Here is a 25,753-nt window from a genome sequence, read left to right on the forward strand (position 1 = left end):
TATTTTATTTCATTTAGCATATGGCAATATTTGAATGATGTAACATTTTAACCTCTACCAGTCGTAAGCCCGAGCAGTAATCTTTAGGTAAACCAGTTCTTGCTATTCTTATTTAGCAACAATAAGACATAATTTCAGGAACCGCAGGTAGTGTTGGAAACTCAATCTGAATAAGCCTGAATCAGTGGTGGCTTCTATAGTGGCAATATCTGAGGCTGAAAAGCAGAAGTTGGTTCTAGAGATCTTTTCAATGGAGTCACACAATAAGCAATGGCACAGGGATGTATGAGCCAAGTCTTAAAGGCTATTCTACACCTATTTGCAAGAATTAAGGAAGGCACCCCCCAATGTACACAACACATTAGATGTTGGAAAACTGCAGGGGGTAGGAATTGAACAGTATATGTGAATCTGTTTTCATTGCCAGAACCAATAACTTAGCAGACAAGTATCCCATGACTTTGCAATTTCCCTTAATATAAAAATGTTATTTTATGCTGATTATTTCAACAAAGAAACAGTGATTTCTCCATAGGTCTACAACTTCAGTAATTTATTGCCTTTCACACGGCAATAATTTTATTTCTGTATCATTTTAAAATGCATCTGTCATCCATTTATTTTTAACATGACACTTCAAGTTTGGAATAATATTTTTTTCCTTTTATGCATTTCAGAAGCTTTTCTTATCAGCCACAGGAGCTAATTTGATGACTGGGTCAATTTTAAAATATATGTATATATTTTAAAAAGCAGGTTTCCAAAATGTATCTAATGAATCTGATATTTCATGCTGGAAATTGGGATTCCTCCTGGAATCGGATGGCTTCTAAAACTGATTTCTGGCTTGAGTTTCAGAAATGTCTGTAGGGTCCCATTGCAATGACACAACGTGCTATTATTCATCTATCTGGCATGGGCCTTTGTGAATCTGGTTGGTGTTTTTGATTTTCTCCAGATGATTGGTACTATAGCTTACAATTTTTTTAACCAGCACAGTCATTGGCCACAGTGGACAAAGCTGCTGTGGCTCAGGTGTTATTTGTCCTGCTCTTTTTTTCTAGCAGAAACTAAATGTCTGCTCAAAAGTTGGATGGAATAATCAGAAGTTTATAATTAGGCCTAGTGTTTGTACTTGGAAACAATTGGCATAATTACTTTTAAGGTTATGACATCTAGGCTCCAAAAATCCAAATGACCAGTAGGTGGTAGCAAAGAGATGCAGAAAACTACGATGCTTTGCTGCCTTCCTGTGGTCATTCAGGTCTATGCAGCCCTGCTTTAAAAGCTCTAGGTTTTTCTACAAACTTGATTTTCAACCAAATGCAGTTGACTAATATTAATATTGTATTCAGCAAGGGAAAAAATGAGAGAAAAGGAAACCTGAATTTTATTCTTTTTGATCTGATCTCTCAAGCTTTGATGAACTCACACATCAGACTGTGGGCATGTAATCATAACTTCTTTCTTCAAAAACAATTGAAATTGAAATCTCACAGACACATACAGCAGTCTTAGATCAACTATATTAGCAGCTGAAATGTTTCAGAAGCATACTTTGAAAGAAATTCTGCAGAAAAAAAGTGCTACTAGGCTAAATAAGCCAAAAAATAGGGTTAAAAGAATATATAACAGAACTGAGAACATATCCCAGTTTTCCAGGTGTTGGAAAAACTACTTGCAAAATCTTGCAGGACTTTGGAAATATTCATTGAGATTTATAGGAATATTTAGTAGATGATCAGTTAGATGGGTGCATAATAGAGGAAGGAAGAAAACAGAATCAAAAGCATATTTTCCACTAGGTCTTCTGGATTATTCCATGAGGTTGAGGTAGAAATGTTAATCTTTTCATATATAGACACAATGTTCTGCTTTCTACAGGCTCCCAATATATTTTAAAACAAATTTTAAATTGCATATCATTCTAATAATTTCTAAACTGTGAAGAATGTATAATAAAATAATTAATATAAAGCAAATGAAACTAATCAACAAAACTTTATCAGCCAACAGGCAGGCCTGACACAGAGATATATCTTTGAAAGATGCGATTGATTGATTGATTTGATTCAGTCCATTTATATACTGTATACTGATTTAAAACAAGACTTGAAAATTATAATAATGAATAAAATATACAGCAGGTAAGATTTTTAAGAAAGCCAATCAATAACAACACAACCATTAAATGGGCTCAGCTACAAACCAGACTCTGTAACAAACCAGGTCTTACAAAAGGCCAGCAGGTTTGAGGCGTGCTTAATCTCTGGGTTGTGCCAGATAATACTCCCAAAGGACAGAACCCAGAGCATCTCATGATTCTTGATGAAAGTTAGAGTAGATACAATAATAGAAAATGTCCTTTTCTGTACTCTATAGGCCTTCACTGATAATATATAGGATGCATTGGCACTTAGGAAATCCCTGAATTAACATTCCAGTTCAAATCAGACTTAAACTCTGGGTCAATCTCAAAGAAAGCCCCCACCCCCATGCAGAGCATCTCCTCAAAGTGGATATTAAAAATATTAGAAAGGGTATATTGGTACTGGCACTAGATACTTTATGACAGACTAGACTAGACTAGACTAGATTAGACTAGAATAGAATAGAATAGAATAGAATAGAATAGAATAGAATAGAATAGAATAGAATAGAATAGAATAGAATAGAATAGAATAGAATAGAATCATAAAGCTGGAAGGGACCTTGGAGGTCTTCTAATCAGGGCAGGAGACCTTATACCATCCTGCACAAATAATTCTCCAATATTTTCTTGCAAACCTTCAGCAATGAAGTACCCACAATTCCAGGAGACAATCTGTTCCATTGATCAATTCTTCTCTGTTAGGAAATTTCTTGCTAGTTCCAGATTGGATCTCTCTTTGACGAGCTTCCACCCACTGCTTCTTGTCCCTACACTTTGGTGCTTTGGAAAATAAGTTGACCCTCTCTTATCTATGAGAGACCCTCATGGCAGACAGCTATCCTGTCACCCCTAAGTCTTCTCTTTTGTTAGGCTAGAAAGACCTAGTTCTTTTAGCCATTCCTCATACAGTTTAGTTTCCAGACCCCTTATCATCTTTGTTGCTTTTTTCTGCACTCTTTCTAGGGCCTTAGCATTTTATTTTGAATCACGGTGACCTGAATTGGATGCAATATTCCAAGTGTGGCCTCACTAATGCTGTATAAAACTGTAGTATAGCTTCTCGTGATCTTCATGCTATCCCTCTGTTGATGCCAAATATTCTTGCCAAAGAAGCTATTTGGGTTTCTCTATCTAGTCTGGAATTATATAAAAATAGAAATCAAATAAGATCTTGTATTTTGAAACATACCCTCAGTTGTTATTTGAAGAGCAACAATATTTGGAAATGGTTTTAATATTTTGTTTGTGTGGTTTATTCTATCACAATGTATTTTTGGAGAAGGATTTTATTATTTACAATATTGTTCTTTTGTTGGCTATAAATCACCTTAATTTTGCAATGCTATGCATGATAACCTCTTAATCATAAGACTAGACCTATTTATTCAGAAGTAGATCCCTATGGAGTGTAGTAAGATAGGTTTATAATTCCATTTTTATTTCTGCCTAAAAACACATAGAATTGTGATTTGCTACTAATCTGACATTACTGAATGGGAAATAAATGTTGACCCTGATATAATTACCTAATAAATATGGTTGGGGATGCTGAATGCAAATTTGCAGGGTTGCTCTGAAGAGGAACTGATCTTTTCATGGCTGCGAAGCTGGTTAAAAGATCAAAGACTATAAATCTATCAGACTCTAAAATGCAAGTCACCTGCCATCATGTTGAAGAGAACAAACCTTGCATTAACACATTGGTGCCAAAGACTCAAATTAGGTTGAGCAGGCTGAAAAGGAAAGGCCAAAGACAACATGTTTATCATTTATTTAGAGTTGTTGCCTTCCCAATTTAGTCAGACAATAGGATGGGAGTCTATTAGTCAAGAATTATTTCTCCCTAAATTTGTCAAGTCACCTACCAATAACTGTTGGGGACAACTGATGAATAGAATAGAATGCTGAAAATACAATGATTGTAGGTATTAAGCTATAAAGGAAGGCTGTAATTTATACTAAAGTATTATCCATTTCCAAAATGCTATGAAATATAGAGATAGGATTTTTTTTAAAAAAAAGGTTCCTTCTGTATTTTGTTGAATTATTTAATATAGCTAAAAGCAATCTGTGTAACCATGAATATACATCTACTTATATAATTCTTTAAAGATATCTTTACAAGCTGGAAGCATATTTCACTTTTATAGTTAAGACATCTGTATATAGTTTCTCAATTGCCTCCACACAGTATATGATCTTTTAAAGAAAATCTAACTACTATTTCTTTTTATTCCAGCCATGGCTCTGGGATAAGATGCTTTCTAAGGAACTGGAATACATCTGCAGTGTAATCCCCCTCTATGTTAACATGCATGCCAAGAAGAAATCCCAATTCATTCTTACTGGTTTGTTTATACATATCACTATTTAGGACCCAAAGATCAATAATTTTAAAGGTCTGTGTACCACTGAGTGATTTTTTTTCCTCTACCAGCTGAACCTACACCAGGGGTAGGCAACCTTGGCTCTTTTATGACTCATGAGTCATAAAAGAGCTGAGGTTGCCTACCCCTGACCTACACTATACCAAGCAAAGGAGGGGGAGTTTCAGAAGCATCTTCATTGCTTGGAAATCAGGGACCCATCCATTCAGCTCAACTGACTAGAGAGGAGAGCACAATGTTGAGAGGCAATGTTTAAATTTGCTAAGCTAAAGTTGCTTAGCGATTCTTCTGGGAAATATATGTTGATTTTTAAGGGTACATAGGATGCAGAAAACTAGAACCCATGCAGTAGACATGAAAAATACTGTAGTGGCAATGCAAAGTGCATTTTTCTATGATCAATAGTTACTTAGGAATGGAGATAATTTGGCAGTCATTCAACCTCTTCCTTAAATAACCCTGTTTCACTTGTGGATAAGCACCATTTTTATGGTAAACTCTAGATAAATGAAATGAGTATAGTTCTGTACATACTGATATGACCACCTTGGTTAAAACCTCAATATGGTGTTGAGCAGTGTGTTTATGAAGATTCTCAATCATCCAAATCCTGGCTGTTCCAAAAGTGTTTCTCAAAAGGTAACTGGACTTTCTTGCTTTTTCCCCTGAAAAACGTTTTGCTTCTCATCCAAGAAGCAAATGTTTTCAAGGAAAAAAACCAAGAAAGTCCAGTTGCTTTTTGAAAAGCACCTTTGTTGAGCAATATCAGCCTTATCAAATATTTGCAGTTTATTTATAAGAATAGGGTTTCCTGCCTGAGCAGGGGGTTGGACTAGATGACATCCAAGGTCCCTTCCAACATTATTATTACTATTATTACTATTAATAATAATAATAATAATTCATTAGACATGAACCAGTCAACTGAACATTCAAATTGACTGGCGCTGCTGGTTGACGGGTTGCTACCAGCACCCTAGGTATCAACCAGGTACCTCCTTAAAATGTAAGTAGCGCAGTTTTTTGTAGCATTGCTGGAGTTATTGCAGGAAGCTGCAGTTTCTTGATGTACTGTATTTTGCAAAGGTTTTGGACATAGTTCCCAGTGCCCCGATGACAATGGGTATCATTGTTGCACGTTTCATCCATAATCACGCAGTTTCAATGGCCAGGTCATGATTTTTGTAATTTTCCCCAGTTCTTTTTCTTCGACTCTAGCATCTCCTGGTACAGCAATATCAATCAGCTGCATGCTTCAGTTCTCTACAACTGCGATATCTGGCGTGTTATGTTCCAAATGGTGATCTGTATTCAAAAGTCCCACAAGATCTTCACCCTCTCATTCTCGACAACTTTTTCCACCCTATGTTCCCACGACTTTTCAGACACAGGCAAGTCGTATTTTTTACACAATGCCCAGTGGATTTATTATTATTATTATTGGTTATGGGGGCTTCGCCCTTGTCCCCCAAAATCCAGCCTTCAATGCCTAGCTGGGTAGGTTTTTCTCCTGTTTTGCTGGCACTCATACAAAAATCACTAACTTTCAACAGTTGTACCAATATACAAATAAGATGCAAAATTAATTCGTTCTCTTTCATTGTTACCCTTATCCTAACACATCACTGCAGTACTGCTGGCATCATATTTCTCATGATTTTGATCCATTTCCATTCTTTTTATAGTTTAGTTCTAGAATAGAGAAGAAAACCATTTCTGGAAACAGGCATCTTTGCTCTCTACAAACAGTAAACAAATCTGAGAATTACTCTTTTTGAGCAATTGATTCTTTGTTTCCTTCCTATGGAAGGAATTTATGTGTTTATGTCTTTTATTGCTGCACTGGTATAAAAAGAAATCTAACTGCAGTTTTTTTTAGTCATCTGATAAACCATTTTATTCCTAAGTGAACAGGCAACTAGCAAAATATTTACTGTATATCTTTTAGAGGAAATAATTATCCACTTTTTTAAAAAAAACAAGTTGTTCAAATTTGCAAAGGGAAAAACAATCTTGTGACCAATTTCTACTTATAAAGAGGTTATCTTGAAGCCATCGCTGAGAATTTTAGCATTAGCATGGTTGGAATAAAAAGTGGAAGATTAATGGAGGAGCTGTCACAATCAAGGTAAAAATCTTTTCATGTCTAAGGAAGTGTGAAGCCCTGCTATTTTGCATCAACAGATGAAAGGAAACCACAGTTAACAATATTACTAGATCTGTTATAGACTAAGTGCTACTGGTGAACAGTAAAACACAGTGCTAGATTTAGCACTTTGCCCATCAGGAAACAAATACTTTCTATTTCTATCACTATTTAAATGAGGAGGCAGCTATTATCTGTTAGTTTTATTCAAGCTTTCCTTTGTTGTTGAGCACCAAAATTTACAGCTTAAAATCATGGACCTGTACAATAAAACAAAAAAAAAATCATAGGCATTTAACAATTGATATTGTTTTTCCCTAGGTTTATATTTGTATTCAAACAAAACTGAGTTAAACTGGGTAAGAAATTCACTGAGAAGTTTTCTTGGCGTGTTAATAAAATATTTGTTATTTTGCACTCCTGTTTTCCAAGATTAATTCTTCTGCAGGTTTCTGTTTTGGGTAAAAAGGTCACAGCATTTTTTATAATGTATAGAGTTACAAAGAATGATGTGTTATTTAGCATATATTTAACTGTACGTAATATACTTATGCATATTTAAGACAACTGATATAGCTTTGGGTTGAAATATATGTCAAATTCTTTTTTTTTGAAGATATATTTTAATAATTTCAATAGAAGTAACCACTGGAAAATATTCTGCAGTCTAATGTGCACTACAAACACCTTGACAGATTTATGAAATCTACATTTATATTGATATTTGGCTGTTCAAATTTAGCCTATAGAAATGGTTGGGATGACATGGGGTTTACTCATATTAATCTTTCCAATTTAAAAAGAACGTTCTTTTTGGCAAGGGAGTATTGTATTCCTCATGAAATGATTACCTGAACTGGAAACAATATTACACAGCCTTAGGCTAATTGCTTTAATGAAAATTAAAGTCGTATTTATGTTCACACACACTAAAATCCATCCATTTTTATGGGGCTTCATCCCAAAATGATCTTCCAAAATGTTAGCATCCTAAACATACCTAGAACATTGGGCACAATCATCTAACTTTAAATCTTGTATCCTGTATTCTTATTTTTAGTGCCCTGTACACCGCCCTGAGTCCTTCAGGAGAAGGGCGGTATATAAATCAAATAAATAAATAAATATGTTTTCTAACTCCAAGAATCCCATCATAGAAAGAGGTTTCTGGACCACAAAAGTCACACCTTTTTGGTGATTTGCTTGTTATAAGGCTGGCCTGTCTTGAGATTCAAATGATAAGATCAACACTACTTTAACTCTGTTATCTAAACAGGGTCAAAAATGCAATGTGTTTTCTGAGTTGTACTTCCAAGGCATTTGTGGTCCTGTTCTAAAATTTTGGCAATAAAAACACTTTACACACATTAAATTGGATCTTTTGCCAATATGATAAGCTATGAAAAACAAAGCAAAAAAATGAAATGTGATGCTTATATGTCAGTGTTGTGCCTGGCTGGACAAGCTCCTGCAGTTTTCTTGGTAATGTTTGTGGAAGTGGTTTGCCCTTTCCTCCTTCCTAAGGACTGAGAGAGGTGGCTTTGGGCCTAAGGCAGGACTAGAACTCCTGATCTCCTAGCTTCTGGCCTGCTTCTTTAAAAAAATAAATCCCAAGACTTAAGATACAGTCCATCGAAACAACTACACCTTCTAAAAGTGTCAAATAGCACTTGATTTCCAACAGTGTATCACATTTGTAATTTTAAGAGGAAAAACTATATAGTATGGCAAGAATAGATCTGGACACAGAATGTTTTATGAAGGAAAATGAACATTTAGAAGGGGGATATACTGACTCCTGCATTGTTGTATCACTGTAATTTGCAAACCTATGGGATAAGCAGTATTTTATCTCCTTCTTGCCACTTCAGGCTAACACATGTTACAACTAAATAGAAAAAGGTTTCTCTACCGTGGCCATTTTTTCCAGTGGCCTTGTTTCATACAGCAGGAAAGTAGATTCTTGAGTTATGCCATGTCGTATTGCAGGGATACACTTGCATTATTTTAGAAAAATCTTATGAATTTGGCATTAGCTTTGTGAACCTGGGACATAATTCAGCTATACTCTAGTACTTTTTCTTCTCATGCGTTCAGTAAAAAAAAAATTCAGTGAGAATATTTTCAACCATTTATCTAATGAACTGAGTAGAAATTCAAAATGGCACAAATAATTTTGCAGTTGGTTAGGATTGTCATATTTAGCCATGGTTTGTCTTAACCATGATCTATAGAACAGACTTATAGGGACGCGGTGGCTCAGTGGGTTAGGACGCTGAGCTTGTCGATCAGAAGGTCGGCAGTTTGGCAGGTCGAATCCCGAGTGCCGCGTAACAGAGCGCCTGTTACTCGTCCCAGCTTCTGCCAACCTAGCAGTTCGAAAGCACGTCAAAATGCAAGTAGAAAAATAGGGACCACTACAGTGGGAAGGTAACAGCGTTCCGTGCGCCTTTGGCGTCTAGTCCACATGACCACGGAGACGTCCTCGGACAAGCGCTGGCTCTCCGGCTTTGAAACGGAGATGAGCACCGGCCCCTAGAGTTGGCAACGACTAGCACGCATGTGCAGGGGAACCTTTACCTTTTCTAGAACAGACTTACAAAGAGCTACACTCACATGCTAAGCTCAATATAATATTTTAAACAAACCACAGTGGCTGGCTTTATAGATTGCATTAAATCAGACAAATTAGACGACATAGTACAACATGTGAAATCAGATTCTGCATCTTTTTAATAATTTATGTGCTCATATATTGTGAAAAATATGTAGATTAGACTGTCACTTGCATTTACAATTCCACTGCAAGAAACATCAACCCTGTGAATTAACATTTTCACCCTTTTCATGAATCAACAGTTACCAAAGAGATGCATTTCTTCCAATTCTGTGTATGTTAGAAAATTGGTATGATTTGCACCTTGATCTGATCACCATCAATATTAGGCACTGCACTGTGTGCCAAGTCTATTCGCTCAAGTCCCATCTCTTGACCAACAACAGGTCTCTAGAACGGCCATTGGGGGCCATTCCAGCCTGAAGTAAAAGGCCACAATTTGAACTGGGTACTTTTGGCATGGAAAGCATGCATTTTACCAGTAAAAACAGAGCTTATCTACAAAAGATAGAAAGCTGATCTAAGTAAGATTAGAAATAATATAGTACCCAGAATCAGGGAAAATTACTAACATTACAAATACTGTTATTTAAAGAGAAGGCATTCTTAAACACAACTATTTACAGAGACAAACCCCCCTTGACTGGACTAACTCATTAAATAAATATTGTTGCAAAGTATTTGCGTCTAATTAATTCATTTAAACTACTACTATTTAAAAGTACTGCATGTTTTTAAAAAGGCTATATGAAAGTCCATTTAAAAACCAGATTACATACGGTTACAAATGAAAATCTTTATGATTCTAAGACCATGTGATCCCAAGTTAGAAATTTGGGCAAAAGAGAAAGCAAAGAGCAGACAAAGTACTAGGTTGTAGCAGTCCTCTCTTAAGTTAGATTTCAATTCTAAAGGTATCTTACAAGCATAATTCTAAATTGATATTTTGACCCCATTTTACCATTTCGTAATTCTGCTACTTAAAACTCTGTTGCATATGTAGAGATTGATTCCAAGACTGGATCTAGAGTACTATTTAATTTGGACCTGAAAATCTGTAGCAGAATTGTACAAAAACATATATACTAACCAATCTGTATGTGTAAAAATGTCAGCAGCTTTGCCACTGCCGTTGATTAGCAAGTTGTTCCATATTTTATACTCTGCAAAAGAAACCCCAACATGATGATGTATTTATTCTTGAGTTCATGCTATTGTGGTATGACTGATGCAACCACTCGAGCAAATTATTTAGGAAGACTTCAGCCCAACTCACAGCAGGTCGAAATTAGAGCACGTCACTACAGACAAGTTGCTTGAAGAACTTAATTTGCCAGTCATTTCATTTCAGGCACAAGCCCTCTTTCAATCTTCTACCACTCACAATTATGGAACTTATTAATTTAGAGGACATTTAAAGCGTATCAAGACATTTGAGACGTTTGCAGATGAAGACATCAGGGAGGTGGGAGCAGGCAGTTCTCAACTGCTCTTCAATCTTTGCTTTAGCCTTTCAGACAGAGGCAGCGGACTCTCAAGCCACATGTCCAAATCGCTTCTGGTCTCCTGAAGACAAGGATCGAATCCACATTTGGAGAGACTTGGAGAACTGGAAAGAGGGAGAAGCGGACGTTCTTCTGTTGATAAATCAGTGTTGAGTAATTTAAGGGCCTGCTCATCTTGCCCTTCTGCTTCTGGCTGAATTTCAAATGCCAATTTCTTGTTGTCCCTTTTGCCATTGCACTTGTCCTTCAGCTGATCCACAGGAGTCTCTCTTTGCTGTTTTGGGATCCTGTGACCCTTCCACCTGCCTTCCGCATTTTCACTATCGCTGTCCTCAGTGCGATAACTATTTTGGCACACACTCTTCTTAAGGGAGCTTTTCGTGATTCTTGGCACAGATTTTTTCCCAGTCTGACAGTTATCTAGGACTTTATTTGACCTAGATGGCAAAATTTGCCGTTCGTTTTCTAAGCAACTCACTTTTAGCGCTCCAGTGCACAACCTGAAAGAACTTCCTGAATCCAGGACTTTATCTGCTGCACTTTGTGGATTCTCAGAACTTTGGAGATCTTCTTTATAGTTCTCCAGGCTTAGCCCCTGCAGATGTTTTTCTAGTAACATCACATTTTCAATTTCCTGAATGCTGTTAGGAGGAGACGAAAATTCTTCTCCAGGTCTGGAAGTTCTCTTTATTTGTTCTTGCAGTTGTATGGCGTTTAACAAAGGCACATCTTTAGCTTTGGGGAAAGCTTCTAAACTTTCCATAGTGGCTCGATCTTTTAAAGACATATCATTCTTCTCTTTAGGAAAGTCTGTATTTGAAACAGAGTAATCTACACCACTGAACAGACTGGGATCATGTGGTTCAGAATCTGAATGCTGGGTGAGGATATTGGCTGCTTTGCTGTACGGTGGACAGCACAGCTTTAAAGAATTATTGCATAGGCCAGACTCAGATTCTGAATACCAAGGGAGATTAACATTCCTTGGAGAAATGCTGAAGGATGTCCCTTCCCAGTCAATGCCACTCAGCTGCAGATCAATATTTGCAGAGGAAGCCGTAGGCTCCTTAGCAAATAATTTTGTTGGTGAGATTAAAGAATTAGAAGGCTTATGTTCATTTTCTGTATTTTGTGGAGCAAAAAAGAAGTTGCTTGGCTTTCCTAATGCAGTAGAAAAATCTGCAGAGCCTGGTAAACACAGAGATTCACAGCTCTTTTTGGGAAATTTCTGCATTTCAAAAACAAGCCTAAAATCAGATTTTGAACCTTGGCTGGGATTATTTTCACATGCAGGTTGCAAGTTCAGGTCAGAAAAAGTATCTTCTACTTTGCTGTCCCCTGCTAAGCGTTCTTTCTCTTTAGTTTTTTTCTTACCTAAAGCAGCAGCAGCAAAAACAAAAACAAACTTGTTAAAAACCATTTTTCAAAATTCGAGATGAAGTTAAAGAAGCAGCGTGGTTTTGATTTTGTAATCAGGCTATTGTAAGCTAAATGGTTTCATTTAAATCTTATCAGGGTGCAGAAAGTTCTATAGAACAACTGGCAATTTGACAAGCACACAATGACTATTTAAGATAGAACACAGTAAAACCAAACATGCAATGTTTTCAGCTTACTTTTCTTTTTTTCTCTGCCAATTTTCAACTTCTCCATTTGATACAAAGCAACCACTTCAGGATAGGCAGCCTCAAAGAGAGTTGACTCTTCTATTGTTATTAGAAAGGGATCTGCAGGCTGATCCTCAGTTGCAGCAGCGTAATGATCTGGAACAATGAAGCAGAGGAACATACTTTTACTAGATAATTACAGATTATTCCCTCAGTTATTCAGATATTTAGGACTGAACCTGGGGTTAATAGGCTACAGAAACCTTGTACCAAGAAAGGGGCAAAGCCAGAAAGCCTGCATGAATTATTTTATGGAGAACAGTTTCCCAAGTTTGATATTATTCTGTTTTTTTTATTTTTATTATAGTTTCAATTATTATTTACACATTGTTAAGCAAATCTTGTGTGTTTGCTTATTTCTAACCCACCTCTCTTATTTTGACAAAGAACTCAAAGCGGCAAGCATATTAAAAATACACTTTCCTCCTCCTCATTTCTCCACAATTTACCCTGTGAGGTGAGTTATGCTGACGGTGTGACTGGCCCAAAGTCACCTAGCTGCCTTTCATGGCTAAGGCAGGTACTTGAATTCACGGGCTCCTGCTTGGTGCCTTAACCACTAGATCAAATTGGCTCTCATGTATACAGGTAGTCCTCAACTTACGACCACAATTAAGCCCAAAATTTATGCTGCTAAGTGAGACATTTGTTAAGTGAGTTTTGCCCCATTTTATGACTTTTCTTGCCACGTTTGTTAAGTGAATCACTGCAGTTGTTAAGTCAGTGACACAGTTGTTAAGTGAATCTGGCTTCCCCATTGACTTTGTCAGGTCGCAAAAGGGGGTCACATGACCCCGGGACATTGCAATATGCACCAGATGGCAAGCAGCCAAATTTTGATCACCTGACCGTGGGGATGCTAAAACAGTTGTAAGCGTGAAAAATGGCTATGTCACTTTCTTCAGTGATGTTGTAACTTCAAATGGTCACTAAACAAACGGCTGTAAGTCGAGGACTACCGGTACTATACATGGAGAAGTATTATATCTCTACTTCTCAACATGCCCATCTCTTAAGAGATTGCCCAGTAATTACTAACCTGGCTTTTGCCATATAATTTCAAAACAGGGAATTCCATTTCTAATCCGTGTCTTGATTATCCTGTAGAAACAAAAGTTAAGAAAATGGTAGTATTTTAAACACAATGTGGAAAAGTGAAGTCAGACATTTAAGAACTAAGAGGCCACCGTGTTTGACCATCCTGCAGACAAGGGCTGTTTCCATGGTTCTTTAACATTTTCTGGCCATTCCCATGAGCTGGAGTACTGTACAATTGTGTGGGTTAAAACATGTACCATTTCTCTTTGCCTCCTGATCAACCCTCTCTCATAATCATGATGACTATGTGGTTGTAGCAAGGTGTGTCACCATGAATGAGAGAGCATCATAGAGAAAAGGTTCCCACATGCCTGGTTTGCGTAGGATGTCTTTAGAAACAGGGCAGCAATGCAATTATTACCTTTGCATTATTCAGTGTTGATAACTTAAAACGTGACTACCACTAACTCGCCCTTCCTTCCACTGCTAAGTGTCACTTCAGAGTACCTCAGATCAGAGTTCCACAGGCCATGGATGACAGCCACAACCCACACATTCAAGATGATTATCTATGTTAGTTAACATGGCCAAGCAAGATAAATATGAGTTGCGCTCTATGTTTCCTTACATAGATAGAGCCGTGGTGGCGCAGTGGGTTAGAATGCAGTAGTACAGGCTGACTCTGCCAACTGCCAGTAGTTCAAGGCTGACTCAGCTCTCCATGCTTCTGAAGTCTATGAAGACCCAGACTGTTGGGGGTAATATGCTGCTCAAAGAGGGCTGTAAAGCACCGTGAAGTGGTGTGTAAGTCTAAGTGCTATTGCTAAATCTGCCTTCTTCAGCTTTCCATCCTCCTGACGTTGTATGAGGACCCAGATTGTTGGGGTAATGTGCTGACTCTGTAAACCGCTTAGAGAGGGCTGTAAAGCACTGTGAAGCGGTATATAAGTCTAAGTGCTATTGCTATTGCTATCTGAAGAGCTTCTTTGAGGTCCCCCTAGACAAACTTTCCAGCTCAGTCTATCTCGCTGTTGGGATCACTGCGGACATCAACCTTTATCTTGCTGTTCTTTAGCAGTCTTTGGAAAATGGGCCAGAATCCAGAAACTCATGTTGATACTCTAGAATTTCTAATCTTTGAACTGTGTACTATAATCCTTAATGGTTTCAAATGTTGTTTTGAATTGTGGAATATTTTTTTCTCTTGAATCTATGTAATGTATTTCAACAGACTTAAAACAGACACACTGGGGACTCTTAGCTATATCAATAGCATGTTAACTCCACAGGTGGCATTCTTGGACTAAGGCAGCAACCAACACCAAAGGGAGAGATGGCTTTAAGAACTAATTATAGAACTAATTACCTCACTAGCTGTGTTCAAAGCACAATTAAACAGACAAACAGTTTCATTTGGACTCCTGCCCGGATCAGCAGGTTGATGGTCTACATAATTCTTTCTAATGTTCAATGTTTGTTACTGAAAATACCATGCGGTATGCAGGTCATTTTATTCAAAAATGAAAAATGCAGAATCAGGAGGCACAGAACAAAAATGTTTTCCACTTCCAGGGACAGATATAAAGCAAAACAAAGGGTGAAATCTAATTAAATTATAAATTGGGTTACCGCAGGGCCTGCAGATGCTTTGGATCAGTATAACCAGACTTCTTTCTGTTCATGTCATAGTAAGTCAGAAGGCTACACAATTTCTCACAGGCATACTGCTCGGTCCAGTTCATTTTCTTGACAGCGAACCTCTATTTGAAACATGTTGGGAAATTACAAATACAACACAGATGAAAATATCTACTGAACAGCAGCAGCACTGATTCTCCCTGAAGAGTTGACGCATTTAGTTTGAAATGTCACGAACTTTTAAAAAATGCCATAAGGACAGAACAGTCACCTTAAAGTAATTTCTAGGCCAGGTAGACACAGAATACAAAGCAGGGGAAAACAAGAGGGCTGTCTGAAGACAACCAGGCTGTAAAATCCACTGAAATGCTTTTCCCAAACTCGTGTCCTTTATATTGATCACAACAGTCAATGAAGGTAGGAATGTTAGCAGCCCAACATCAGGAAATCTCAGTTGGGGGAAAGCTATTATCTGCACTGGAGCGCTTTCAGGCTGGCTGAAAACTTTGTCTTCTAACCTTCGTTCTATTCAGGTTAGGCTATATATCTATATCTATAATCTATATCTATCTATCTACCTAGATATAGATATATAGGTAATATATAGATATAGACAGACACACCGACAGACACACACATACACACATGGCTAAAAAGTGGTGGTATCCAGACCTGCAAATGTCGTATCTGGTTATTTAATTGAAACTGAGGATAATGACATACACCAGTATAATTCCATCAGCACAAAGCATAGCAGTTACATCTCTGCTTCTTTATGCAGTAGAACACCATGCAATTCTACACTGAAAGCAATTTCCAAGAAAGGGAACAGCTGCCCTTCAATGCATGTTTTAAAGCAGAGGCTGTACAATCATCTCTTGGGGATGTTTTAATTTGGTTTCCTTTACCAAGAGAAGGTTGGGCTTAATGGACTAAACTGTGTTCAATATTGAGAACATTTGCAAGGTCTTAATACATACTTGAAAAGATAATAAATTTGGCCTTTGGCACCCATTTAATTTCACTGGTTTGTCTTTGCTGATGAGATACTCTTGGATAACCTTAGCAAAGAAAAGGAAAAATAAGGCATTCATTATCTGTTTCATTTATAGAATAAGATACTTGAGGGAGATAGCTATAGGATAAGCGTGTGCATGACTTGCAAAATTACCTCAGGAAAGGGAAAACCTTCACATGCCATGGCTTTTCTGAAAATAAAATGCACACATCTCAGATCTGTGAATGGCAAAGAAGCCTTCTTTAAGCAATTCAGAGCAAATTATATGAAAACACACCTACTTTTTAATACCTTCCTCCACTAAGCTTGATTGCTGCTTTGACTCAGACGAGTGCCTGTCACAGGGGCAGCAGTAGTCAGCATCCTGGGGCTCACAATATCCTACACTGCCACAGATATGACATCCTGTGTCCTCATGATCTTTATAAGAACCTACAAGAAAAGAGGAATACAGGCTAAACATTTTTCTTAAGAGACAAACCTGTCCCATTTTTGTGCATAATGTATATATAATTTACATGATGTATGTATAATGGCAGAACTGGCAAAAAATGGAGTGCCACTTTTCTTGTGCAAGCAAAAGAAATTAAGACATATGTATTTATTTGACCTATAATCCAGTTTGATTTAGGGTGGGCTACATAGTGCTTTCTCCTCCTTCCCCCCACTCAATAACTTTTTGATGGGGTAGGTGAGATTGAGGGAAAATAATTGGCCAAAAGCACTCAGTGACCTTCCCTGACTGAGGGTAGCCTAGCCATTGATCACCTACTCTTAGTCTAATAACTCTAGCATTACACTATACTACACTGTTTAAGGGAGCAAAATATTACCAGTCAAGCCAAAACTTTTCAGTTCAATGTTCAAGTGGGTTCACATAATGGCTTGCTTGATTTGGGCCTAGATGTTGTTGAACTCAGCCACTGTAAATCATGCTTTAGGCTAAGGCATTTATTCTCCCAGACTTTTTGAAACAGTTACTAATGAACAGTGATCTTTCTGATGTGCACACGGATTATACGACTAAATACAATAATTGTATTAACAAGTATATTTAAAATAAAAGGGTTGTATTGGTTGTTCCGAGTTCCTTTGCTTTCTGAAAAAGTAAAAGTCTTGCCATACTTATCAAAGTATTCAAATAAATAAACATGTGCTTCATTCAAATATATGGTTTAGCAATGAGTTATTTCATACATGAGATTCAACAAATTATGATTAAGCAGATCATGGTTCAGAGTAGTGTGAAAATCCAAGTAATAATTCAGATACAATGTTGAAAGAGAAAATTTAGTTTTTCTGCCAAAGTATCTGAATATTATCAATTAAAGACTCAGGAAACTTTTTTGTAACATAATTTAACCTACAGTTTTGTACTATTTGAAGTCCCTGCAATGCAGCATCTGGATGATATATTATTTCTTTTTCTAGTCTGAGGGAAATGGTTTATTCTTTTACCTGAAACTGATTTGTGCTCGCTCTTACTTATCCAAACTAGATGTTTGTCTTTGTAGTTTCATGCCATTTTAGCATTTACAAGTCTTGCTAATTCATAATTCTACTGTATGGCTACAGTAGGCATGAAACTATAGCTTATTGTTGATTATGCAGGAGCCCAATAGTTTGTTGTAGCATCTGACAGAATATAAAGTCCAAATCAATTCTACCACACGGAACTGCTTTGACCATAGGCTGTAATTTTTCTTTTCAGAAGACAGGATATAGTGATCACAGCTCATCCTAATGATAACCTATCAGTCTTTACACACCAGGGTACCTAATTGAAAAGAAGACTTCAATGCACGGAATCTTTTTTTCTGAAGGTTGGAACTGACTCACCTGGATGACGGCACACAGAACAGTGAAGTGGTTTTTTAGCTGTTGATACTGGGACATCACCAGATTGCAAATGGTCTTTCCAGGACTCAAATCTAAGAGAGTATTGAAATGGTGATGAATGTACAGCGTTGAAAAATAATGCTATCTGTACACATGATGCACATACACGCACACATTATAAATCTGAATCATGCAAAGGATTTGCTTCCTGGAAGAAAACGTAAAGGAGAAAATAGGAGAGACGATTTAAAAATAACATAAAACATACCTTTGCAGTAAACTCTCTCCTTTTAAAGTTTTGATCAACTTTAAAACCTGTTCTTTTCCTACTCCAGGAACTCCCTTTGAGAACCAAGAGAACAAGCATTTTGACAGAGTTTAGATAAATGTATAAAATATACACTATAGTTTCAAAACTGCCATGGGTTTCAATCAAGCTATGAAATAAGTAATTGGGCAAACATTATTAAGACATATGGTGGTTTTGGTGAATACTTTCTATAGTAATCAAAAGTAAAATATCACTTCATGAATGGGTGGCCACGTAAGTCATATATATAAATGAATTGCCAAATATTTATGCTACATTATCCATAGCTGTATCGTGCTGAGAAAATGGTCACCTCTTAACAGGACAACTGATTTTTTTAAAAGTTGGTTTACAGGTACGTGGACTGTGAAAATTTGTAAGTAAGCCTTTTTTCTGAAAATTTGAAATGCAGGAGTCAAAATGACATAAAAACAAAGACAAACCGCTTCAGCAGACCAGACAAGCAGAAGTAAGTCTGGGACTAGAATGGTCAGGTTATATAGATAATGTGAGGATCGTTTATACGTATCTGAAAGTAAAAGTGCTAAATTCAGAGGAAAATGATGGCCTGCTATATCCCCCAACTGTAATCAGTGTTATGCAAATAATTTAAAGCATTTCTTTGCCCTTAAACGCGAGGACCACCTGTGATTTTAAGCAGTAGAGGGGGAAAAAAGCAACTATAGTATGGGAAGACAGAGGGATAAGCAATGCCTGAGGAAAAATTCTCCATGAGAATTTTGTGTGAGAAGGGAGGGGAGGACACGGGGAGTTTGCTGGGAAGCTTGTAGGGATAAAGTCAATGAAGAATGGTGGACCCTATGCTAATCCCTTTGCATTCCCTCCCACACCTGGCTGAAGCCACTTATGTGCCTGCGGGGAGGGGCAGGGGGAGGGGAAGGAAGGAAGGGAGGGAAGGAGGGAGGGAGGGAGGAAGGAAGGAAGGAAGGAAGATTTCTGATGCTCATGGCCAACTTCCCACAAGGAAACTCATTCAGAAAACAGACAGAAGTTAGGCTGTGCTCCTGCTTCCACTGATTTTTCGCCCACCATTCTGTTTCTCTGTTAAGATGAGGAAATATCTCTGAAATAATGACCCAAGAAGTCACGTTGTATTTCTCACTAAATCCAGAGAACAAACCCAGTGTCTGCAGTGTGTGCACAAGTCAGTTATAACCCACTGAATGTCCTTAGAAGATTCAATAGCAGGCAAATGCAACAACAAACAAGAAAACCCCACCACCAAATAAATAAAACATGGACTAACTAAAAAATTATATTGCTTCACACCAAAGGAAATAATTGCAGCCGAGTTTGACTGCAAGCTACCAGTACCATAGGAGAGCGTTTTTGGAAATATGGGGTACCTTATTTCTTTAAGGTACTTTTAAGGTGGCTCACATCAAAAGCATGTGACAAATGGCTCTCCTTTACACACTGCTGAAATAATATTTTATAGTCAGCATGACTAATGCTGTGGTATAATAGAAGTTGCAGCCCAACAATCTTGTAAGGGCTCACCTCTGGCTTAGATGGTTTACCTTTCATTTTATGTTCACAAAAAACTCTGTAAAGCAGGCCAGTTTGAAAGACAGTGAGTCCTAGCTGTAGAGAAACTTAAAAGAACAAAGGGCAAACACGCAAAAATAACACAGACATTCAAGGGGAAAGCAAATACTGTCCCACAAAAGCATGCTGATATAAGAATGATATATTGCCACAACCCCAGTGCCATCAGTTACACTGTGACAAGGTCAAGGTAAGATGCCTTTTAAAAAAGAATGTGCAAAGAGTGATTATAGCAAGAAATTTTCTTATGTAACCAGTTGATTGTGTTGCTGAAACAGTTTTAAACTGGGGAGCTCTTCTGGGATTGCTAAGAAACCTAAACCAAATTGGCCTAGGCCCTAGGGCAGGGGTAGGCAACCTCGGCTCTTTTATGACTCATGGACCTCAACTGCCAAAATTCCTCAGTCAGCTGACTGAGGAATTCTGGGAGTTGAAGTCCATGAGTCATAAAAGAGCCGAGGTTGCCTACCCCTGCCCTAGGGTAAAGGGAAGGACAAAGATATTTTGAAATGAACATCTAGCACAGGGGTGTCAAACTGCCGGCCCGTGGGCCGGAGCGTCACAGAGAAACCACACCCATCCCATTTTTGGCAATGGGAAAAAGTTCCGATACGTCGCACGACGTCACGTGACGTCGTGGGTTTGACATGCCTGATCTAGCAGCTAAGCCCTAAAAAAATGTAATTGAAGCAGATGTGTCAACTTAACAAGAACACATACTGGGAGGGCTGCTTTTATCAACTCCTTCTTTCATTTGGAAAAAACAGTCAGAAAGATCAGGGTTAAACGATCCCTTCGCATGGAAGAAAACCCAGACAGAATCCAGCAGGAAGCTTTGCCAAAAACCTAATTTCTTCCACAAAGAAACTGAGATTCTTGATTTGTGGTTAACAGAAGGTTTCAGATCCAGTCAGTCTCCCTTCTGAAAGTATGGAATCACTTTCAAGCAAGTGTCCTTGGCAGGAAAAAAAACATGGTGGCTGGAAAAATAAATCTATTGTACAGGAAACCCGCATAAGAAAACATTTAATGTAGTAGAGTAAAACGATTCTAGAACCTCTTCTCCTTCATGATTTTTGGTTTATATTTATGGCTTTAAGAGATGTATGTGCTATGTTGTTTTACTGGTTGTTTTACTTGTTGGTTGGGAGCTGCCCAGAGAATGCCTGCCTGCCTGCCTATCTATCTATCTGTCTGTCTGTCTGCCTGCCTACCTAAATTAGCAATATAAACATTAATGTGATTGTTTATGTGATTGTTTAGTTACCTTAGGAAGATAATCACAGCCAAGCAGAATTGCTAATCCGATCAGAGATTCTCTGCTGCAGCCTAGTTTCTCTTCAATATCAGATATCAAGTAGCAGTCAACATGTGGGTCCTGTACGGAATAGAGTAGGATAGTGATACTCCCTCTTAAATGTTTCATTTTTCATATGTTTACTAGCGATACCGCAACCATTACTGAATAAGTTTGAAAATACTTGTTCTAAGGAAAACTGCATCTTGGCAAACTATGGTTTGCAGACATTATGGTGCCTTTAAAGAGGAGCTGAACATGGAAATTTTTTCAGGATACATTCAAGCAATATTTCACAATCCTGAGAAAAGGCATACAAAGTAATCACAAATATGTCTATTCAAAATTCAGCCCCACTGATCTGAAAACATATATCCAAGAGTATTTAATATTATAGTTACAAAGAGTAAACAGCAGTGGTATGGGGAGTGAGGTCAAAATATTTTTCTGAGTAAGACAAAGGCTATCAGAGACTCAGGTGTAGCAAAATTGACTTGTTAGATTACAGAAAGGATAATAACTACATTTATTAATGACTGGAAACCCCTTATAGGACATTTTGCTGTAAAAAGAAAAAAAATGATCTTGTATGATTCATGGGTTTGATTAGAACGTGTAGACTTTGGAAAGAAATTATGCTGTAATTTTAGAGTGGATAAAATATAAATGTAGTTGTAACATCTATTAAGAAGAATGGAAGCCACTTCTTTATAACTATTTGTTTTCCTTTCCTTTTCTCCCCTTTTCCTTCCTTCTCTCTATTCTGCTTTGTACTTTCGCCCCACTTACTTATCACTTTCTTTTCCTTGCTCTTCTCTTTCAAAATGCGTATTGCTTATTCTTTAAAAAAAATATTTAATCAAAAAATACACTTCAAAAAAAAAAGTAGCATGCATCAAAAAATGCCCAGTAAATTACCTTGATGTTCATGGTAAAATTTCGATAAACTGTTTGAGCGCCATAAAGGAAGATGTCTCCATCATTGGTGATGCACCCATCCACATAGCCATTTGCATTCAGATAGGCACACATGGCCTCCGCTTCTCCAGCTGCTTGAATCCATGGTATTCCCAAGCACTCCAGCAGTTCAAGGCACTGAAATGGGAAAAAATCCCATTGGAAGAAGCAATGAGAAATACCATTGGGATGAACAATTCGTGGCTGCTCTTTTCTGCTCCCTTTCTAATAATGTTTGAGGTAGCCAGGGCCACATTGGTATGGTTTCTTGACAAATTTCAATGGCCAAATGCATTAAGATTGGGACAGCCTATACAGGTAGTCCTCAGCTTACGGCCACAAATGAGCCCAGCATTTAGGTTGCTAAGAGAGAAATTTGTTTTACGGCTTTTCTGGCCACGTTTGTTACGTGAATCATTGTTAAATTAGAAACATGGCTGTTAAGCGAATCTGGCTTCCCTATTGAATTCAAATGTAAATCATGTGACCATGGGGATGCTGCAATGGTTGTAAGTGTGAAAAATGTTCATAAGACACTTTTCTCAGTTCCGTTTTAACTTTGGTCACTAAGCAAACTGTTGTAAGTCGAGGACTACCTGTATTCCACTTATAAGGTATAGAGTCACTTATGCAGTAAGAAGGTGGTGTATAACTTTTAAGGTGGCTCACATCAAAAGCATGTGACAAATGGTTCTCCTTTACACACTGAATAAATAAATAAATCTAAAATGTGAAGATATACTCCCCCAAAACCCGCTGAGGTAAAACCCGCTGAGGTAATCTTTTGAACATTCTTCTTACATACTACCATAACATAAAATAGGCAACCCCTGCAGCCAAAGAAAATCCCTGACCGGCAAAGGACTTCAGGTTTCGAAACCTACTGAAACATAAGCCACCAGCCTTGATGAAGCAGGCAGGAGAGCAGCATGTGTCCAATTAATCCCACCGGATTGCTCTCAGGCAACACAAAGTCTGCAAAAACTAGCATTGGTTCAATAAAACATACTAAATATTGATGCCTTCTCCTGTATGAACCCGATAACTGGCCCTATTCAGCATCCTGTAAACGTAACCCACTGTGATAGCTTGCCTCTTTCAAAATAGATTTGAAACGGGATCTCCCTTTTTTTGCAATGTCAGGCTTTTTCGATGGTCCAAAGCGAGCTTCTATTCTCTTCTTCACTGTGCTGGTTTTTAGTTTTGGGAGATCTCCCTCCGTGACAAACACCAGATGGATCCCCATCAGTGTTAAAGAAGAGACACGACAATAAAGATTCCTGCGGTAAGAGAGTGAAGTTAAATAGTATACTTTATACCCCTCATCTTACATCTCAATAATCAACTGATTTATTCCCATGCCTAAAATATTGACATTTTCTCCAAAACTATCAATACAAGGAAAATGTATATTCTTGGCTTCCATTGTATCTCCCTCAAAATCATTCTTTTAATTAGAAAACAATTTAAAAGATAAAGGTATCAATGACACGTGCCTGACAAATTCTCAAAGATGGTATGAGATAGCTCATGGCTCTTATTTAATCCACATTGTAAATCCTAACAGCATTTGCAGAGAATGCCCAAGTCCATGCAAAATGAGCATTACCATATGCAGAATTCTTTCTATGAGCACTCAATCATCTTCTTTGGGGCCTCTTACAGTGAAATTAATTCATTATTCCCCAGATTGAAATTATACTACACCTTATATCTTATATTTTGTAAAGCACCCAAGAGAAGTAATATATCTTATATATCAGTACCTTGTTATCACCAGCACTGTACCTACCTAAGATGCGGGTTTGTGACTATTCCCACCATCTTCTTAACTGCCTGTGCTTCACACACCCAGAGACTTAAATCAACAGCTAATGTTTTTCCTTTAAGACTGTAGAGAGGGACATGTTGCTTGACAGGTTCCAGGATCTGCCACAGGCTAGTTACTCCCATGGTTCCAAATATTCAGATGCACTGCCTGCAAAGATCAAGATGGAGGGATGCCACTGAAATGATTTAAGATAACTAAACCAACCACAAACTCTCCAAACAATAAACAATATTGACCCTCCAATTCATCCCAATCTGACACATGCTTGTTATAACATTATAGGCATACTCCTTATGTCAGGGGTCTTCAAACGTGGCCCTTTTATGACTTGTGGAGTTCAACTCCCAGAATTCCTCAGCCAGCCAATGCCTTTATTCTGTCCCTATCCCACAAAAGGACGGCGGCAAAGATTGGGGAAAAGCATAAGGCTGAAAATATGAAACCTGGGCTACTGATAATGCATATTCTCAAAGGGTAAAAAACCAATCTGATTGCAAAGAAAATCTCTCTTCAGTTCCATAGGATTGAAAGACCGTCTCTCATAAGACATTATTATTAATCCCTCTAAGATTTTTTTTAGCAATTACTTGGCAACTGCTACTAACTTAAAAAAATAAACTTAGTAGATCAAAATGGAAGAAGTTATTGCAATCATCTTTCTACACCAGACATGTCAAACACAAGGCCCGGGGGCCAGATCCGGCCCGTGAAGTGGTTTCATGCGGCCCGTGAAGCCATCCTGGAAACTGTGAGGGAACGGACCCCACTGCCTTGGCCCTGGCCCAGAGACCCTCCTTCTGCCAGAGACCCTCAGATCTGTCCCACTCCTGCCCAGGCCCCCATAGGCACCCTTGATGCGAACGATGTAGAGCTGGCCATGCCCACCCAGTAGGCCATACGCACTTTAGCCACGCCCACCCAGTAGGCCATGCCCACCCGGCCCCCTGAGGGCAACCGCAATGCTGATGCAGCCCTCAATGAAATTGAGTTTGACACCCCTGCTTTACACTATCTAAAACTGTATTCCAGAAATTGCTATTTCCTGCCTGCATTAGTTTTTTATTCATAATTCTAATTTTACAACTGCATTGTTATTTTAAAATCTAGACTAGAGCATGCCAATTTTGATCTAGGCTAGTTTGGTCTAGTGGTTAAGGAGCTGGCCTGGAAACCAGGAGATTGTGAGATCTAATTCCCTCCCTTAAAAATGAAAGCCAACTGGGTGACTTTGGGCCAGTCACTCCCTCAGCCCACCCCACCCCACAGGTTTGTTGTTGGTAGGAGGAAAAAAAAAGGAGGAAGGAAAGTTATGTATTTTTTACCAGCCTGAGTTACTTATAAAGTAAAACTGCTGGGATAAAATCAAATACATAAAAATACATGCTATTTTTACTCTTTAAATTAGTTTCTCTGTGTGATTGTGATTTTTAAACACAACCCAGTGCATGTCTACTTAGAAGAAATGTACTGTTTTCAAAAGAGATTTGTATGCGGAGCAAAATTACCTACAGATTACCACCCTGCCCTGGAATATTTCCTTCTATAAGCCCCTTAGAAAGGGCTGTAAAGCACTGCCAAGTGGTATATAAGTCTAAATGCTATCGCTATTCTCACTGCTTTTTTTGTAAAAGAAAAAGGTGCTGGAACTCACACATCATACCCTACAAGGTTCCATCCAAAAAAGGTGCCGGAACTCCGTTCTGAGCGTTCTATGACAAAAAAAAGCCTTGGCTATTCTGCAGGTTTTTATTTCTGACTCTTTATTCCCTTCTTCATTTTTTT

General features: G+C 38.0%; 1 protein-coding gene across 1 annotated transcript; it reads right to left on the bottom strand.

Annotated features, from left to right (window-relative positions):
* Nucleotides 1-9,424: 9,424 nt before the first annotated feature.
* GEN1 (GEN1 Holliday junction 5' flap endonuclease) lies at nt 9,425-24,093 on the bottom strand (the record flags this gene model as incomplete). The annotated part of the gene is made up of 13 exons (XM_081319184.1): nt 9,425-12,181; nt 12,424-12,570; nt 13,514-13,575; nt 15,142-15,272; nt 16,131-16,211; nt 16,322-16,358; nt 16,450-16,600; nt 18,008-18,099; nt 18,276-18,349; nt 21,154-21,264; nt 22,102-22,278; nt 23,234-23,420; nt 23,933-24,093. 13 exons carry the CDS (start codon nt 24,091-24,093, stop codon nt 10,785-10,787), a joined length of 2,808 nt encoding a protein of 935 aa, XP_081175310.1. The 3' UTR covers nt 9,425-10,784.
* Between the last annotated feature and the right edge of the window lie 1,660 nt (nt 24,094-25,753).

This window comes from Vipera berus, assembly GCF_964194415.1.
Source record: "Vipera berus genome assembly, chromosome: 1".
Taxonomy (NCBI): Eukaryota; Metazoa; Chordata; class Lepidosauria; order Squamata; family Viperidae; genus Vipera; species Vipera berus.